The sequence below is a fragment of the Bidens hawaiensis genome, unplaced genomic scaffold (genome assembly GCF_021521415.1).
Source record: "Bidens hawaiensis isolate Kalapana, Puna unplaced genomic scaffold, B.hawaiensis_p1.1 tig00033272_1, whole genome shotgun sequence".
Taxonomy (NCBI): domain Eukaryota; kingdom Viridiplantae; phylum Streptophyta; class Magnoliopsida; order Asterales; family Asteraceae; genus Bidens; species Bidens hawaiensis.
In genome coordinates, this window is record NW_027495707.1 from 87,770 (window position 1) to 105,883 (window position 18,114).

General features: G+C 36.8%; 2 protein-coding genes and 1 pseudogene across 3 annotated transcripts; 2 read left to right on the plus strand and 1 right to left on the minus strand.

Moving 5' to 3' along the window:
- The first annotated feature begins 436 nt into the window (after positions 1 to 436).
- LOC143584735 (pyrophosphate-energized membrane proton pump 3) lies at positions 437 to 5,407 on the plus strand. Its single transcript, XM_077066714.1, has 12 exons — positions 437 to 642; positions 754 to 905; positions 996 to 1,143; positions 1,211 to 1,343; positions 2,172 to 2,344; positions 3,043 to 3,163; positions 3,589 to 3,776; positions 3,854 to 4,456; positions 4,517 to 4,672; positions 4,761 to 4,872; positions 4,990 to 5,209; positions 5,277 to 5,407. Exons 1-12 carry the CDS (start codon positions 439 to 441, stop codon positions 5,374 to 5,376), a joined length of 2,310 nt encoding a protein of 769 aa, XP_076922829.1. The 5' UTR covers positions 437 to 438; the 3' UTR covers positions 5,377 to 5,407.
- Positions 5,408 to 5,745: 338 nt separating this feature from the next.
- Positions 5,746 to 7,972, plus strand: LOC143584739 (uncharacterized protein At3g52155, chloroplastic-like). Its single transcript, XM_077066718.1, has 4 exons — positions 5,746 to 5,971; positions 6,049 to 6,331; positions 7,632 to 7,749; positions 7,830 to 7,972. The coding sequence occupies exons 1-4, from the start codon at positions 5,746 to 5,748 to the stop codon at positions 7,893 to 7,895; spliced, it is 693 nt and encodes a 230-aa protein (XP_076922833.1). The 3' UTR covers positions 7,896 to 7,972.
- Positions 7,973 to 9,857: 1,885 nt separating this feature from the next.
- Positions 9,858 to 14,132, minus strand: LOC143584748 (serine/threonine protein phosphatase 2A regulatory subunit B''beta-like; annotated as a pseudogene). The gene is made up of 13 exons (XR_013144419.1): positions 13,781 to 14,132; positions 13,125 to 13,370; positions 12,672 to 12,777; positions 12,483 to 12,582; positions 12,303 to 12,408; positions 12,128 to 12,217; positions 11,889 to 12,027; positions 11,224 to 11,371; positions 11,012 to 11,121; positions 10,638 to 10,794; positions 10,427 to 10,552; positions 10,200 to 10,341; positions 9,858 to 10,111 (listed from the first exon to the last, which is right to left on the minus strand). The product of XR_013144419.1 is annotated as a serine/threonine protein phosphatase 2A regulatory subunit B''beta-like (transcript).
- Between the last annotated feature and the right edge of the window lie 3,982 nt (positions 14,133 to 18,114).

The window sequence follows — 18,114 nt, forward strand, 5'->3', positions numbered from 1 at the left end:
GAGTGTAACCACAATTAGAGAAACTGGTAATGGAGAATGGAAATTAATGTATTTTTATTTTAATTTTACCTAAGGGTATAATGGTAAAATTATAACTTTCTTTTCTTTTCCATCCAACTAGGGAACGCATAAAATGTTTACTTTCCTTTCCTTTTCATTAAACTAGGGAACACGAAATAATAACACTTATCTTTAAATGAAACTCGGGAACAGGGTGTTAGTTTAGAGAAGGAGGGAAGTTGTTGCAATGGATGATGCCATGGAAACTGGCAGTTTGCCTCTTTACCAAGACCGACCCAGGACCACCTTCCCTGACATGCGCACCAAACCTACCATGCCTCTGGTATTATTCATACATGCATAATCATCATCATCTGTATTATATTATACTATAAATAATAATAATAATCATAATTCATAAACCTGCTGCTGCTGCAGATGTTCCGATTTCTCATGAAAATGAATGTGCGCCTTCTTTTTGTGCTTCTCTTTTTGGGCTTTGGAGCTATTTTTTATGTTGGTGCTAGCACCTCACCCATCGTTGTCTGTGTCTTCTCAATTTGCATCATCAGCTTCCTCCTATCTATATATCTCGCTAATTGGGTACTTGCCAAGGATGAAGGACCTCCTGAGATGCTTCAGGTACTCAACACTCTATATGCTCAATTAATATATTTAACATGGATGGATGTTTGTTTAGTCTACTAACTTAAAACTCAAAGCCTTTTGCTGATATTCACTTTTGTATGTTAGATATCAGATGCAATACGCGATGGAGCTGAGGGTTTCTTTAAGACCCAGTATGGATCTATCTCTAAGATGGCATTTTTGCTAGCATTGGTGATCTTTGGCATATATATGTTTCGTAGTACAACTCCTCAACAAGAATCATCAGGCTTAGGGAGGTGATGAGAATGTCAATGCTGATTCTCCTTTATCATGCGTGTTTTGTATCTTTCGTGTTGAAGTTGTTGACCAGGGCAATGCTGATGCAGGTTAACTTCTGCATCTATCACTGTCTTCTCTTTTCTTTTAGGAGCTGTATGTTCTGGTATGGCTGGCTATGTTGGCATGTGGGTCTCTGTGCGTGCTAATGTCCGTGTTTCAAGTGCAGCAAGACGGTCTGCAAGAGAGGCTCTGCAGGTTCTCTTGTTCCATTTCTGCATAATCTTTTTCAGGTAGGTATTCCACTGACACTTTTTTTGCTCAGATAGCTGTTCGTGCTGGTGGTTTCTCAGCCTTGGTGGTTGTTGGCATGGCTGTAATTGGTGTTGCCATCCTTTATGCGACATTCTATGTTTGGTTGGGAGTGGACTCGCCAGGCTCAATGAAGGTTACTGACTGTGAGTGTCAACTTCTTCTAATGGATTATAACATTAGTTGATGCACCTGTGCATTTATTATGGAGTCCGTGTCTCAAAGTATTCATTGACTGTTTGGAAATTTTAACTCCTCATGTAGATGACATGGCATCCCATTGCTAATGTTGCACAAATAGGTCTGTTTCTAAAATAGGTGTGTGAAGTGTTAAGTTTTAGAAAGGACATTTTCCTTGGCTTAGGGTCAGCTTTTGCACCCCAAGGCTCTCAAATAAAAAAAAAAAGAGTTATTTACACAAAAAGTCAATGTGGTTTGGGCCTAGTCACGGGCCTAAGTTCTTCAAAGAGTTGCATGTTTGAGTTATTTGGTTTTTATTTTGTGCAAGTTTGGGTTCCAGCCCTAACTTCCATTAAAGTTTGTGTTAAGTTTGGGAAAAATGACAGTAATATTCTTTTGAGAGACTACTTGTGTAATCACATAACTCAAATATGCAACTTTTTTAAACCTATACCCCAAAGGTGTGACAAGGGCCAAACCACAGGCACCATTTGTGATTCTATAAAAATAACTATAAATACTAACGATTTTGGCTTTGCTGTGTCTGGTGTCAAGTTTTGCAAGGTGATATATATATATATATATATATAATATGTGTGTGCGTGTGTGTGTGCATATGTATATTTTGGTGAGGTGGATTTGGCAGAATCTTGCTGTCAAAAAGTAGCCATGTTAAACTTTGCTGCAGTCACTGGTTTTTTTGTATAATTATCAGTTCTTACTAGGAAATCTGTTATTCTTGTCATCTGATCTAAAACAAAAATACATTAACATTTGTAACAATGTGTCCTCAGTGCCTCTTCTTCTTGTGGGATATGGTTTTGGAGCTTCATTCGTAGCCCTTTTTGCTCAGTTGGGTGGTGGAATATACACGAAAGCTGCTGATGTTGGTGCTGATCTTGTTGGAAAAGTAGAGCAGGGAATACCCGAAGATGATCCTCGAAACCCTGCTGTCATTGCTGATCTGGTATACATTTCTTACTTAGTTTTTTGCTTATTGAATAGAAATACATGTGAATGAAATACCAAACAGCTTGAGCTTCAGTTTGCCATATCGGTTCTGGTGCAAATTATAATATGGAATCACAAAAATAAGATGGAGTGTTAAAATAAACAAAAAGAAAGAGGCCACCAACACAAACCACTTGACTGCCTCCCACTCCCTTTCTCTGCATGTTTATATTTCCACAGTGACTGTAAGGTTTTTTCAATGATTTGTGACTAGTAAAGTATTGCTTAAGTTGCCCTAGAAAGTTATTGAGGAAGGAGACTTCTAGTTTACAGTGTATCTGCTAGTTTGCCAGCTTAGATTTTCCTTTATTGTGGTGTTCTTTGTTTTATTTATTACCACTTCTTTTGATAGTAAGGGGAGGTTTGGCAGTTTCTTTAGGGAGCTCCAAGCGCATCCTGGTATGAATCTAAGTTGACCTCACGGTTTGTCTTGAATCAACAAATCTGCGAACGGTGTCTTTTATGCAAGTATTTTCTGAATTCCATTGCTTGGATCTTAACTGCAGCAATGCGTACCCACTTTCGGTTTCTCATATATTTGATTATCATTATTTGTGTCTGACTTATTAGTCTAGCTTGTGAAAATGCATATTATTTTTCTTATCATGATGATTATTTTGATCTAATTGATTTATGTTTCTTTTGTCATACAAGGTTGGAGATAATGTTGGTGATTGTGCAGCTAGAGGAGCTGATCTATTTGAGAGCATAGCTGCAGAGATAATCAGTGCTATGATACTTGGTGGAACCATGGCTCAGCGCTGCAAAATTGAAGGTAAATCATCTGGTTCTCTACAATTGTAGTTGATTCCTAAGTCTCTGAAATTATGCGTTTATAATCAGTTAAAGAGTGTTGTTCATGGTATCTTCTAGACTTGCTCTTTGTCAGCAGCATATGTTTCTTCAACTCTGTGCAGTTGTTTGTTAGTTAACTAGATTAGTGTTCTACCTCTATCTCTATGATATTGGAAAACATTTTCATATGAGGCAAATTGAGAGTTGAGACACGCTAACTTTTCTGATCTGCTACTGCTGATAACTTTTCAATGTTATAGCTCATGACAGGGAGCTAAAGTTAGTTGCTTAATTTGTAGTTAGATAATGAATAACTTTAGTATTGTGGTTCTATATTGCAACATATGCATGTTTTTCTTACATTATGTTATGTGATCAGTCAATCATCTGTCTATGAACATGCAGATCCATCCGGTTTCATCTTGTTTCCTCTAGTCATCCATTCATTTGATCTCATAATATCGTCAGTGGGAATATTTTCAATACGTGGCACACGTGATCCTGGAGTGATTGGTGTTATGGAGGATCCTATGACGATACTTCAGAAAGGATATTCTGTTACAATAATTTTAGCGGTTGTTACTTTTGGTTTGGTAAGTGACTTGAAGCATGCTGCTGTTTTCTGTTGTTTGCTACAGCTTATAAAATTGTTTGTTGCGTATACATGTAGTCTACACGGTGGATGCTGTACACAGAACAAGCTCCTTCTGCTTGGTTGAATTTTGCCCTGTGTGGTTTGGTAGGAATCATGACAGCTTACATTTTCGTATGGATTACTCAGTATTATACTGACTATAAACACGAGCCTGTACGCAAGTTAGCTCTTTCAAGCTCAACAGGCCATGGGACTAACATAATTGCGGGCATTAGCTTGGGTCTAGAGTCTACCGCTCTTCCTGTCCTTGTGATAAGCGTGTCTATTGTTTTGGCTTTCTGGTTGGGGCAAACCTCGGGGTTAGTTGATGATGCCGGGAATCCGACAGGTGGGCTGTTTGGGACGGCAGTTGCAACAATGGGCATGCTTAGTACTGCGGCCTATGTTCTCACTATGGATATGTTTGGCCCAATAGCTGATAATGCTGGTGGAATTGTTGAGATGAGTCAGCAGCCTGAAAGCGTTCGGGAGATCACTGATGTTTTGGATGCAGCTGGTAACACAACGAAAGCAACCACAAAAGGGTTTGCCATTGGATCTGCTGCACTTGCATCTTTTCTTTTATTCAGTGCGTATATGGATGAAGTAGCATCATTTGCTCACACCTCATTTACACAGGTAGGTAATTTCTGATTGGCTTCTTGTGGTGTGGATCAAGTGCTTAATCATCATTTGCAGGTTGACATTGCCATTCCAGAAGTATTTGTTGGTGGATTGTTGGGGTCCATGCTTATATTTCTTTTCAGTGCGTGGGCCTGTGCTGCAGTTGGCCGCACCGCCCAAGAGGTTGTTAACGAAGTAAGAAGACAGTTTATTGAGAGGCCAGGCATCATGGTACGTCAAACAGATTTTTTTTTTTTTTTTAACGCAGCCAGATATTACTTTATTCTTTTATGAGATTCTCCTATGTTTATGTTTATAGGACTTCAAAGACAAACCAGATTATGGGAGATGTGTCGCAATTGTCGCCTCTGCTTCTCTGAGGGAGATGATAAAGCCTGGAGCCTTGGCCATTGTATCACCTATATTTGTTGGTATAGCAAATCACACTATTTAAATGACGATATATATATATATATATATATATATATATATATATGTATATAGTGTTGTTCATGTTGAACATTTTTTGTTGTTTGTTTTCCAAACAGGCATTCTGTTTCGGATTCTGGGTTACTACACAGGGCATCCTTTACTTGGGGCTAAAGTGGTGGCCGCCATGTTGATGTTTGCTACGGTTTCTGGTATTCTGATGGCTCTTTTCCTCAACACTGCTGGTGGTGCCTGGGATAATGCTAAGAAATATATCGAGACGGGGGCTCTTGGAGGCAAAGGAAGTGACAGCCACAAAGCAGCAGTTACTGGTGATACGTAAGTCTCCATCCATAAAATATCTTTATCTTTTTTCCATTTCTAACCCTTGTTATTATTACAACAGTGTAGGTGACCCCTTCAAAGACACAGCTGGGCCTTCCCTGCATGTTCTTATCAAGATGCTTGCAACGATAACGTTGGTGATGGCGCCAGTCTTTCTGTGATCAACACAGGGGTAGTAATGAGAGCTTTTTTTTTTTTTTTAACTTGCTGTACTTGAAGCAAAATGCATGTGAAAGATGGCTCTTATTTTTCATTTCCTTTTTGTTTAAATTAACATATTGTATAATTATGGTATCGTATTATATAATATTTTCCGACAAGACCCGACCGGCTTAAAAAATTTAACGCTTGGTTGTGTGAAATTTGAATACCAAAAAAGGTGTATCCATGGGAAAAAAAATTGTGGATCCGCCACATTGGGTTCACAAGCAGACTGTGTTGTGGTAAATTGAATTGAAATAAAAAGAAAGCACACACAAACACCCCAAGACCAGGAAGGAAGAAATAAAACCTAATCCCCTTCCTTTACAATGGTAACTGCAACGCCAACGGTGGTGTGTAGCAGCAGCAGCTGCCGGCTGTCTTGGTTTAAGAAGCGCAGACCACAACCGGTGAAGAGTAGTAGTAGTAGTAGTAGTAGTAGTAGTAGTAGTAGTAGTAGTAGTAGTAGTAGTAGTAGTGCTTCACTTCCACCTCGACGCTTGATTTTACTTCGTCACGCTAAGACTTGTTGGGAGGATTATCGATCCCTCAAAGGTATTAATTAATTAATTAATTAATTATATAGCCCTAGCCTTAGATCTACTCTACTTTTACTTACTTGGCATATATAGACCATGATCGTCCTTTGAGTAAAGATGGACAAGCTGATGTGATACAACTTACTTACAACCTCCAACACCTCGGTTGGATTCCGCAACTTATATTATCGAGTGACGCCACACGAACAAGGCAGACTCTTCAAATCATGCAGCAGCAGCAGCTGCGCGCCTTCTTGGAAGCTGAGGTACACTTTCTCTCAAGCTTTTACTCTGTTGCGGCAATGGATGGCCAGACTGCTCATCACCTCCAACGAGCTATCTGTAAATATGCTACAGACGACATGCTTACAGTTATGTGAGTCACTTATTTGCTGCTATTCTTTCTATGGATCTAACTTAACTTGGTCTCTAAAATGAATCAACCCTGCCTGCCTATAGATATTGTACCCAGTGACAGACAATCTTTGCTACAAATGATTGTATGGCCAGCAGCGGCTGAACGAACATATTCAAGTTACCTCTTTTTCTTGACTTGCCTGTTTGTTATTCCCTCTCTCATACTGCCTTAAGTACATAGCAAGGAACTAGAAGATTCACTTTAACTTCTTCTTTTTATATCTTCTCCTTGGATGATTAACTCAAAAATACCTTCAAAGGTAAGCTTACCAGTTCCAGATACAACTATGACTGATCCTGACCAACTCTCAGACAAAGAGGATGATGACATTCGCAATGCTTGAATCTCATCATCAAATTTAATGTTAGCATCAAACGAGATTAAATGGAGTTCAATTCATTTAACAGACGCACCTTTTTTCATCTTTGGAATTAAATTTGGTGGCTTCTAGGAATGCAGTTGGTGGCAACACAAACACACACAATAGCAAAATAAAGAGACATGATAATTTAACGTTGTTCAGTCTAACCTGACCTACATATACGAGCTGCAGCTAGAGGGTATTTATTTATTAGGTGATGATGAATTACAAGTGCCTAGACATCTATATATAATACCAACCACCAGGAATTAGGGTTACCTAGCCAAGAAATCCATGTACCCTGCTAGGGTCGGATGTGTTATGCAATGGAGCTTGTGTATTATGGATGTGAAATTAAAGGGTGGATGTAAATGAATTGGACAAAAACCTTCAAACCAAACTTAAGAACAAATATTGTAATGTAGCAGCTGCTAATGTGTCAAAGTAGATAGAAAGGTTAAGAAGCCACTACTCTCATCTCTTAAGGAAATTAGGCCACCAAGATCAAAGGGAAGGGAAAGGAACATTTCACACCACCTACATCAAAGAAAATGAAGATTTTAAGAAGATATGGCCTCTCAGTCATCAAAACTACCTTACAAACTAGGAATTAATTCCCTTAATGTATTTACTAGGAACTTCTTAAGAAAAAACCTTTTCTAAGAAGCTTGTTTGTAGTGGCTGATAAGTTGGGAGGATAGAACAAATCAGGCTTGTTTAGCTGGAATCTAGGCTTCATTTCCATGTCAACTAACTCGTAAAATATTTTAATTAAACACAAAGAAACACACACATTTGCATGCATGCAATCAACTTATTGAATGATGGACTATTCCTTGAGAGAATTTACCGTCTCCAGATGTCAGTTATATTGCGGCTTGTTTCTTTCTTTCCCAGGTGTATGGGACATAATCGAGGCTGGGAAGAGGCAGCCTCGACCTTTTTTGGTGTCTCTGTAGAACTGAAGACTTGCAATGCTGCCTTGCTTGAAGCTGCTGGCAAATCATGGGAAGAGGTTAGCAGTTTCACCTTTATTATATATGATTGTGCAATGGCTGTATGTGTTACTCAACTACTGGTATCATTATATTGTAGGCATTTCTTTTGGCTGGAGATGGTGGCTGGAAGCTCCACCAAGCAGTCAAGCCAAATGTTAGTTAGCCCCTAGGCTAGGATTAATCTGTAAAGGTAACATACATACATACATACATACTTTTTGAAAGACTGTATGTACCATTAAGGAGAAAATCTTGAGTTTATTATATTTAACTCTCACATTTGTCAATCCTAAATTTGTATAAAGCTTGTCTGAGTTAAGCAAAGACAAAACTGAAGACCTGGTGCTTGGCTAGCTGAACCATAGTAACACTGTTCTGTATAACTAACTGATAACCAAACTGAAAGTTAACCATACCGATTGGTGTTACGTTTTCAATAACCAAATCTTCCACCGAGATTAACAATCACATATTTTAATAGGGCATTAAAATGTACATATGAATTGAATGTGGTCTATACATTCATGATTGCTTGGAATTATTATTAGGTTAGTGGATTGATTGTTTAAATGCTTTGATAATGTTAATAATTTATCAGCGATAGATAGCAGCGATGTGAGTTTTGTGTATATACATACATATACAGAAAGAAGAGATTTTTTCAAGAAAGAAGAGATTTTCATGGGTGCATAATAGTCGTGGTCATGTCAAATAATCTTTCCATTAACAAGTAGAGTTGGAATAAACCAGGAACATTAGGATGCTAACGGTACGTGATTAGGCATTTGGTTTCCTAGAGCACAACTTTGGTTGATGAAATTAAATAAATTCGAAACGTAATGTGCGTTTTTTGTGATTTTACATAACATAATTGTAAATGGAGCATGACAAGCGTAATAATAGGCTTGTAATTTGTAGGGATAAAAGGAGCCTAATGTATTTAACGCGTTCTAGTGGAAAGAGCTATTAACTACCGAAGGCACGCATGTTTGGGATTGAGTTTGAAAACGAGTTTTGTATAAAAGCAAACAAGTAAAAAAAAATAAAAGTTTTTTTTATTTTAGTTTTTGATAAGTAGATACTTTTGTTAAAAATGTATTGTTTGGCCTAGGAGTGGCAAATGTGACCCATGGGTTGAATGAGTTGTATTAAAATATATATAATGGGTCAAACTAAAAAAATAAAAGGATTGAAATGGGTCAAAACAGGTTGACAATTCTTGAGTTTTTTATTTTATTTTTTATTTTTTTTTATGGAATGAGAAAAATGTAGGAAACTTTCTAGTTTTTTTACTTTTTTATTTCGAGTTATGATTTTTTAATTATTTTTTTTAAATTTTTTAATGAAGGGTTTTTGAAATGGGTCAAAATGTTTTATGTATGTTTGAGTTAGTGAGGTGGTCCTTTTGTAGTTTTGATTCAAGATTGTACCTTTGGTTTCTGTTATGAGTTATGACATTTGAGTTTGAAAAGTTGCGTTTGATCATCGACATAACAAGTATTTGGATGACTTGTCGTGTTTTAGGTCGCTATTTTTAATGTTCGTTTGCAAATACGAGTAATATGTGGCTTGGTAACAGTTAAAACTAGTGACTCAGGCTCAAGTGATATTTTGTAACTAGTGTTCTGTTAACTGTTTTGTTCATCTTTTATTGACAATTAACAAACTTGTTTATATGTTTGGCTAGAGTACATTTTATGATTTTTTTTAACTTAAAACGGGTTAATCTAAAAAACGAGTTTATTAAATAGGTAGGTTATGATTATTTAAAAGTTTTAAAGTTTTCATAAAGGTGATTCAGCTAATCAGGTTTTGGGTTATTATATCTAACGCCCTTGTGTGTCTGGATTAGATTTGACACAAATCACTATATTGGTCATGCTCGGGTTAATAAATTCAACTTCTTTTTTCCCTAAATTTCCACATGCGACTCAATCTTTTGATGTTTCCCAATCATGTCAATTGATATACCAAAAATTAAATAAATACAAATATTAGACCAAAGCACCAGAAAACAGCTATTTCAAAGAGAGTAGAAATTAAAAACTGAAAGTTGAACTAAAACCTCACCAATGCCACACTATTCCCATTAAAGTTTGATGCACAGATTGCAAATTAAAATTTTTTTTCTTAAAGACAACATATATTGAATGAAGCATAACAACTATTCAAATGAAAAATGCTAATAATAAGTTAAAGTTGCCAAAAACACTATTGCTTCAACTTAAAGTACCTGATATGCAACTGCAACTTCGTAGTCCGTTTCCAAAATCAAACTTACTATCTACTTTTACCCTCGGGTTCAGCATACTTGGTTGCTAAAGCCACAAAAAGCTTCACATTCTTCGTGACTTAAATTCAAGAATTCTTCAGTTTCACCTGCCATAAAAAACCAGACATGAATTAGTCGGCTAGGGTTTATGTTTATCTCTTCATATAACTTAAAATATATGTTTTTTTAAAGTACCTCAAAACGGGGCCTCGAGTGATTCATCCCACACATCTGCACTACCATTAGATGCATCTTCAGCATCTTCCTCCATTGATAGCCTAATATACTCCCGATGTGCAAACCGGTCCCACTCTGTTAATGTTGGATTCTCACGCTCCTGTTTTAAAAAATTATTAATATAACTTCTCAACATGAATTAGTTCAAATATAAATAAACCGACAATAAGTGATCGCTCATGTACCTGACGTATGAGAAACGGATCGCGAGTTTCAAAGGCCATGAATTTGTTAAGGTTAAAAAGAATATTGAAAACACTGCCAGCAAGTTTACTTCCTTTCAAGTCATGCAGGGTAAAATATCCCTCATCCTACATTCAAAAATGTGAAAAGTATATTAATATATAATCTATGATCTAAAAAACGGAAAATAAAAAATGAAAATGAAATTATTACCTTTGGGCCAATCATGTCAACAATCTGACATAATATGTCCTCGAAAAGGACGGGCTCTTGGGCCATACATTCCATCCTATGTAATTGTTCTTCGTAAAAGAATTGCATTTCATTTCTTGTAATTACACCGTTTCCATCCAAATCTACACATTTGAACCTGAAAATACATTGTAATTTTTTTTTAAAAATTTTGCTCATAGGTTCATTTGGGCTACTCAAATTATACAACGGGTCAAAACAGGTCACTCCTATTAAACCTGCTAACTTAAATCGACCCATTTCAGTTTTCAACCAATGCCCATTTTGACCCGTGACCCTACCCGACTGGCCGTGTTGCCAGACTTATATTAAACTATGTAGCAAATCAAACATACCAGTACTCCAAACTAGGCTCTGATGATTTATCTTCTTCTGACAAAATAAAATAAACAAAATCTTCATATCCCATTTTCCCATCAACCTTACTGGTGAATTTTCTCGTTACCTGATCCACATAAAACAAAATTCAAGAATTTAAATATTAAACAAACAAAAAAGTGAAAAACACACTTTTTAAATCAAAATCCAGTGATATTACATTACAAACCTGTGAAAAAATCCGGTCAACAATTCTGTATGTCAATGCATGGTTACCATATCGTATAAGGTTCTCTTTATCAATCAAGAAATCATGATCCGTGTCCAGCTCCCAAAACTTGCAATAAATTACGTAAAAGTGCTCATACGAGAAATATCTGTAAAGAAATAAAAAGTATAAAATTATTAAAAAAAACTTTAAAAAACAAGTGTATAGGGTGTAAACAAGCCAAGCCGCTCATTAGCTACTTGAGCTCAGCACTAAAAGCTCAAGTCAAGGCAACCTAAAAATAAGCTTGTTAAATAAACGAGCCGGAGACAAGCTTCACTTATTGCGCTAGAGTTGGCTCACGAGCCTAAACGCACCGTATTTTTATCTAAATTTAATTTAACAAATTAAATAAATATTTATATAACAATTGTTACAAAGTATGCATAAATTATGATAAAAATAACCAAATAATATATATATGTTATATATAAAAACTTATAACTAAAATATATACTTTAAATGTATATAAATTAATAAATAAGTAAGAAACAAGCCGGGCTCGTGTTTGCTCGTGTTTGAAAAACTACTCACGAGCCAAACTCGAGCTTTAGAAACAAAGCACCAATCGACTCGTTTACACCCTTAGTCCCTTACAAATGTAAATGAATTGTTAAAATTATTACTTTAGAACTTTGTTTATGTCCTCTTCATCAGCATGCAGCATTGCAGCAATTAAATTTCCACGTTTTAGTTCCCGTAGGGTAAGACAAGCATCACCCGCTCTATTCATGTAGTAAAATATTCTGTATATCACCGTTTCAGCTGCCATCACAGCAAATGTAAATTAAATAAAACTAAAGCCATCAATAATTACTACAATAATAATAATAATATAATAATAATAAAAATAAACCAAACATACCATATCTCTCCTGAAATTCTGGTGTCCCCTGTAAAAACTCCAAACCTGGATGAGTTATCAATAGCTCCCGGAGTACGGTTTAAAATCCTCCTATTGCAGATAACATTTGATGGTAAATCTTACGTTTGACTTTTGTGGTCAAAAAAGAAACTTACAAATCAGAATAGTCAAATACCTGAGTTAAATATTTCAAATCAGGCTGCTTCAATATTGTAAATATCTGAGTTGCAACATCTTTTATCAACATGTTACCATTGACCCAATAATCAACAAACGCATCCCTGCAAATAAAAAACCTCACTTGTAAAAAAGAAAAGCTTTTTATCAATAAAAACATACAAATATATAAAAATACCTGGTCACAACGCCGGTGTCGGCAGCGTCAATCTTTTTAAAAAGGGCAGTGGAGAAGAAAGATGGCAGTTTGCAAATTTCCTTTGTAAGCGGTTTGAATTCTACAAATTAGGTCAAAATTAGCCCAGTCAAAGTCATACTACACGTTGACCATTTGTATTCCACAAAAATGATGAAATGCATATCTCACCGTGCAATTGTAGTCCATCCGCATGACCATAGAAGAACTGGTTAGTTCTAAACAAGCATCGGTCTTTTAATTCATTAGGGGGTGGAATACCATTTTGAAAGTAAAACTGCAATAAATTAACATGCTTCGATAAAAATAACAAAATAGGAAATGTGTATTATGTTATATATAAACTTTATAACTGAAATTTCTATAAACAATGTATATAACTTAATTGATAAATAATAAACAAGCCAAGCTCAAGCTTTAGAAATAGAAATATAGCTCAAGATTTTGAAATAGAGCTCGAAATGAGCCGAGCTCAAGCTCAAGCTCTCATAAGTTAAGCGAGCTGAGCTCGAGCCTAGTCGAGCTCAGGCTCGGCTTCGCTCGTTTACACACCTAATACTCATAGTAAAAAAAATAATTCAATTCTTGACATAGTAAAACAAAGTTACTAATTTGAGAACTGACCTGAGGTATTAACTCTTTGACTGGTTCACTTATTACTTTTAATGGAGAACCTAGTACAGACGGGCCCGCCCTCTGTTTTGTGATACGAGGAGAACCGGATGATGAACTTCTTGGCGAAAGTGGAGGCGCACTGCCAGCTGGAAATATAGAAGGTATTGGACTCCCGCAAGAAGCTTTTGGGCTGGAAACCGATCCAGATACGTTTAATGGAATGCCCGCTTTAACATTGTTAAACAAAGATTTCACCTATTTCCACACGAAAAATACCATAAATAATCCGATCGCGATATTAATATCTATATTAATACGTAGCAACTATTACACATATTGCTTGTTTGTCTGCTTGTTAATAACCTTATTGTTTTCTGTTTAACATCTTATTTCACAATGTAATTGTGTCTTCAATTAACCAAAAGGCTAATTCATGTGACATAAAGGTGGATTGTACTCCGGGGTTGCGGCGCAGCTTGTTGCCCGTTTGCCTGCCACTTTATTGTAATCGTTTTATAGTAAATTATATAATTATTTTAAAAAAAAAAAAAAAAAAAAAAAAAAAATTCAAACTTTACCATCTTATTATAGCTACAAATATCACACAAACCAGCATAACAACAAAAACTAACAAATCATAATAACATTAATAACACAATAATTACCAAAAGAGTGGTTTCGGGCAGCGAAAGCCATTGCTCAAACAGCTTCTCTGCAACAACAGGATTCGACTTAATCGCCATCGGAGACACTTCATTCAGCTGCAACAAATCCGGTCAAGAAAACCCGAATCCCCATTATAATCCACATCCATCTTTACCCAAATCAACCCTCAACCAATCATCCAGATCTCAAATTGAAACCCTAGTAATCAATCAAACCAAAATCAAAACAAACCCTCTTCAATTCAATCAATTCCGTGCACGTTGGTGTGCTCAAAATCAAATCAATCGCATTGGGTCCATGTTTCGAATCAAGAAAGACATAAAGTTTGGATCTTTTTGCAAATCTTGAATTGGGTTTTGATTGAATTGGGCTATAAAGATCGGTGGGTATGCAAGATTGTATATAAAATGGGTATGAATGATAAGCACCTGAAGTGGGTGATGAAGAAGAAGAAAAGAAAGAAACCAAGATTCATAAAAATCAAGACTTTATATTTAAAGCATCATCTCTCTATGAGGCTGAGGGGTGCGGAGCGCTAGTCAGGGCGCGTGAGGGACTTCGATAGCGCCCCGGGGCGCGAGAGCCACACCACCGGGGCGCGAGAGGGGCGCGAGAGGGGCGCGAGAGCGGAAAACGAGGCAGGCGCCAGGAGGCTCGCGCGCGTGAGTGGCTGTGGGAAATGGGAAAGAGCCGTTGGAAGGCTTTAATAATGAATAAAAATATTTTTTTTTTTTTAACAAAATCATCTATATATATCACAATACATATATCACAATACATATCAAACACAACCATTCTCACATACTACAACCAAAACGAATATCACACACCACACCCAAAACCCAAAATCACCCTATCTTCGAAACCTTTTTTTAAAAACATGTCTGGAAATTGGTACCCAAACCTAGATTCAGATTACCCTTACGACGATTTATGGTCGGCACCGGAACAACCGATGTTTTATTCGGGGTCGCAACAATCATCCGGCTTTCAACCATCCAACATGCAACCGTCTCCTAACTTTGTAGTTCCGGAGACACAAGAACCGGAACCAGAAGGTGAAGCTGCGGGACAAAGAAGACGCGTCCACCGGAAAAAACAACTTGCAACGGACGGGTCGGGTTCGGCTTCGACCGGAAGGGCGAAACGGAAAATCACTCCGTGGTCATCGGATGAGAAGGAAGCCCTGTGTCGGGCTTGGATAGCCATTTCTGAGGATCGGCGTTGCGGTAATTGTTTTAACGTTTTTAAAAATGATTGTAAATAAAAAGTTAAATAAAAAAGTTAAATGGCTTACAAATTTATTTACATAATTTTGCAGCCGACTACCAAAAGAGCAAGGTCTTTTGGACAAAGGTTAGGGAGACGTTCTATTCGCTCGTTGGGAGTACAGAGCGGAATCCCGATATGATTTCGGGTCGGTGGACCGAAATTAGAAAATTTGTCGGCTTGTTTACTAATCTGTTCAACAGGAACGCCGGTCGTATGAGACCAAGTGGCAGTGACGATTTGGCGGTCTATAATTTCACTGTCGAAGAGTGGAAGCAGGAGTGCCTGCGGAGGTATGGGGCGGTGAAGACGTGGGACGGTGTAAAGTTGTGGGAGAGGTTGAGAAGGTGTGCCAAGTGGGTTGAGCTGGTGGCGCCGGACCTTGATGCGGAAGTAGGGCCGAAACGGACTAAAACTAGTTCGTCTGGAGCGTACAGCACAACGGACGGGTCGGATTGCCGGGTTGGATTCGACCTAAACGTTGCGGGGGAGGAAACGTCTTCACCGCCGAGGAGGCGGCCATTGGGAAGGGACGCCAGGGGGAAAAAACCGGCTGAGGGGGAAGCCGTAAACATCAACGATCTTGTTGAATCCCTCAATAAATTCAACAAAACCCTGGAGGTGGTCTCTGTTGACAAAAAGGAAAAAAAAAGAATGAGAGATTTGGACTTCCTTGCAAGAGACTTCAGCCACCTAAATCCGGTCGACCAAATGCTGATGGAAAAACAAAAGGAACGTATCCGGAAGAGGTTGATCGAAGAAGACGAAGCCGAAGAATAAGAATAATGTTAATGTGTTTTTTTAATTTTTTTTAATTAATGTGTTTTTTTAATTTTTTAGTACTTTAATTTTTTTTATATATTAATGTGTTTTTTTAATTAATGTGTGTTTGTTTAAATAATTACTTGTTTTTTTAATAATACGTTTTTTTAATACATTTATAAAAAAATAAAAAAATAAACCGCTCGCGCCCCCTCTCGCGCCCCTCCACACCATGCCCCGGGGCGCTATCACCACTACCAATACCCATCTTATCAAGTTTCTCTCTCTGCCACACGTCACAATATTATTGGATGGCGCCCCCACTCACGCCCCCTCTCGCGCCCCCCACACCCCTCAGCCTGATATATTGATTGATAATGATATGACCCATGTTTATTTTTTGGGTACTTTTAGTTTTAAGTCTTATCCAACATTTTCATGGTATTAATATTTAGAAAGTGAAAATGATTGACTATATTTATAGGTTGCTTGTAAGTTAGGTTTATCTTTAGTTTAGGATATTGGTTAATAGATTAAGATAACACCTTTATGTGTTATTTAAGATTATGTAAGTACCAAAAAAAGATTAGTGAATTCAGGCAAGACCAAAAAAAAGCAATAAAAATGAGTTTTGGACTCGAACGTAAATGGAAGTAGTATGAATGGCAAAAGAAACCGAAATTGAACTCGAAGGTAAATATGAAATTTGAAAATCTTGAGACGGGTATTTATGTATAGAATTGGGTTTAAAAGAATTACGTCTGTGGGACAAGTGTAGAATCTGGTGATGTTTGCTGATTACTGGAACTTATTCGTATGGATCAAAACTGCATATACCGATATGTTGTATTATTTAATAAAAAATAGAATAAATAGCATGTTGAAGTTGTTAAAAGATTGAACTTGTTAAAATTGTAGAATTGTTAGAAGCGTGGTTGATATGAGCTTAAGATCGAGTTTTAGGAGTGGGAGTCCTAATGGATAATTTTAGTCACATAAGACCATAAACAAGTAAAGTTGTGTAACCAATGGCAATGATTAATAGGTATTCAACTGGTGCGAGTCCGGATACTGGAAACTTGAATCATCAAACTCCTCAATACTTGGCCTGTTACCATCGCTAGGAAGTTGCCTAGCTTGAAAGCTTTCGCTCACACACATGTTGTTCGGACTGATACTTCTTAAATGACCACGAGATCGAATCAAATAAAAAGTGTTACTCCAAGTTATGCATGTGTGTAAGTAGTATGTACAGCTTTATGCTTGTGGTGCATGTGAAGCATTTAGCTTTAATCTGTGAAGTAACATGTAGCATACTTAAGATGCCCATGAATAATGGAGGATCTTGTGACTTATAAGGTCTAAATGTAGTATAAGGGCCGGCCTGTCACATTTTCATATGCTCATCTTTTATGTTGAGCATGTGAGGCAAAAATTTAAATTTTAAATACACACTTTTTATATAAATTTATATAAACTTAGCCCAAACTTGTGTTATTGATAATTACCAATTGGGTGGCCCTGGTAACAGAATTGATTTTGCTTTGAGTCGTGGCTATGGGCGATTGAGGAGTTTGGTTTTGATGTGGGACCCAACAGTTTTTCTCAAAAGCTTTAATTTTTTTTGCATGCATAACTTGGTTATAGAAGGTGAATGGTTTTTTTAAAAAATTAAAATGCTTTATGGTTAACGTCTAGAGAAGATGAAATTTTTTTTGTTATGATGTGTTCTGTACTTCTATCAAATTTCATGAATCTATCTAACTTTTCTCGTATCGTAAGACCAAATACCCATGTCTAATTTAATGATTGCGCGTTTTAGGCATACCTAGAGAGCTAATACTTATGTCTAATTCAATGTTTATGTGTTTAGACACACCCAGTATGCTCAAAGGAAGAAATATAACATGAGATATATAGTATTTTTGGGAGTTCAATTAATTAGCGGAAGCCGTTATCATCGTTAACATCATTATTGAATTCGTGTTGTTCATGTTGGATGTGTGTAAACAAACAAAACATGCAATCGAATTATTGAATGAACGAATGAATATTTTATTCAAATATCTTGGTCAACATATATCGAATACAAACATGTTTGATATGGTGAGCAACCTTGTGACTGTTGGTACTCTTAACCGTTTATAACCGTCATGTTTGACTGCCGGTTTATGTTACATGGATATATACATCATATACCTACTAATATTTCTAACCTAAATAATATAATACAAATGTTACATCCAAATGATAACGATAATTATATGTATCTTTGTTTACGTTTATTGTTTCATGGTTTACA

Coding starts and splice junctions, on each gene's coding strand:
- LOC143584735 (XM_077066714.1), top strand. CDS start 439: ATGTTCCGATTTCTCATGAAAATGAATGTGCGCCTTCTTTTTGTGCTT. Junction 906..995: donor GAATCATCAGGCTTAGGGAG/GTGATGAGAATG, acceptor ATGCTGATGCAG/GTTAACTTCTGCATCTATCA. Junction 1,144..1,210: donor CTGCAAGAGAGGCTCTGCAG/GTTCTCTTGTTC, acceptor TTTTTTGCTCAG/ATAGCTGTTCGTGCTGGTGG.
- LOC143584739 (XM_077066718.1), top strand. CDS start 5,746: ATGGTAACTGCAACGCCAACGGTGGTGTGTAGCAGCAGCAGCTGCCGG. Junction 6,332..7,631: donor GACGACATGCTTACAGTTAT/GTGAGTCACTTA, acceptor TTTCTTTCCCAG/GTGTATGGGACATAATCGAG. Junction 7,750..7,829: donor CTGGCAAATCATGGGAAGAG/GTTAGCAGTTTC, acceptor ATTATATTGTAG/GCATTTCTTTTGGCTGGAGA.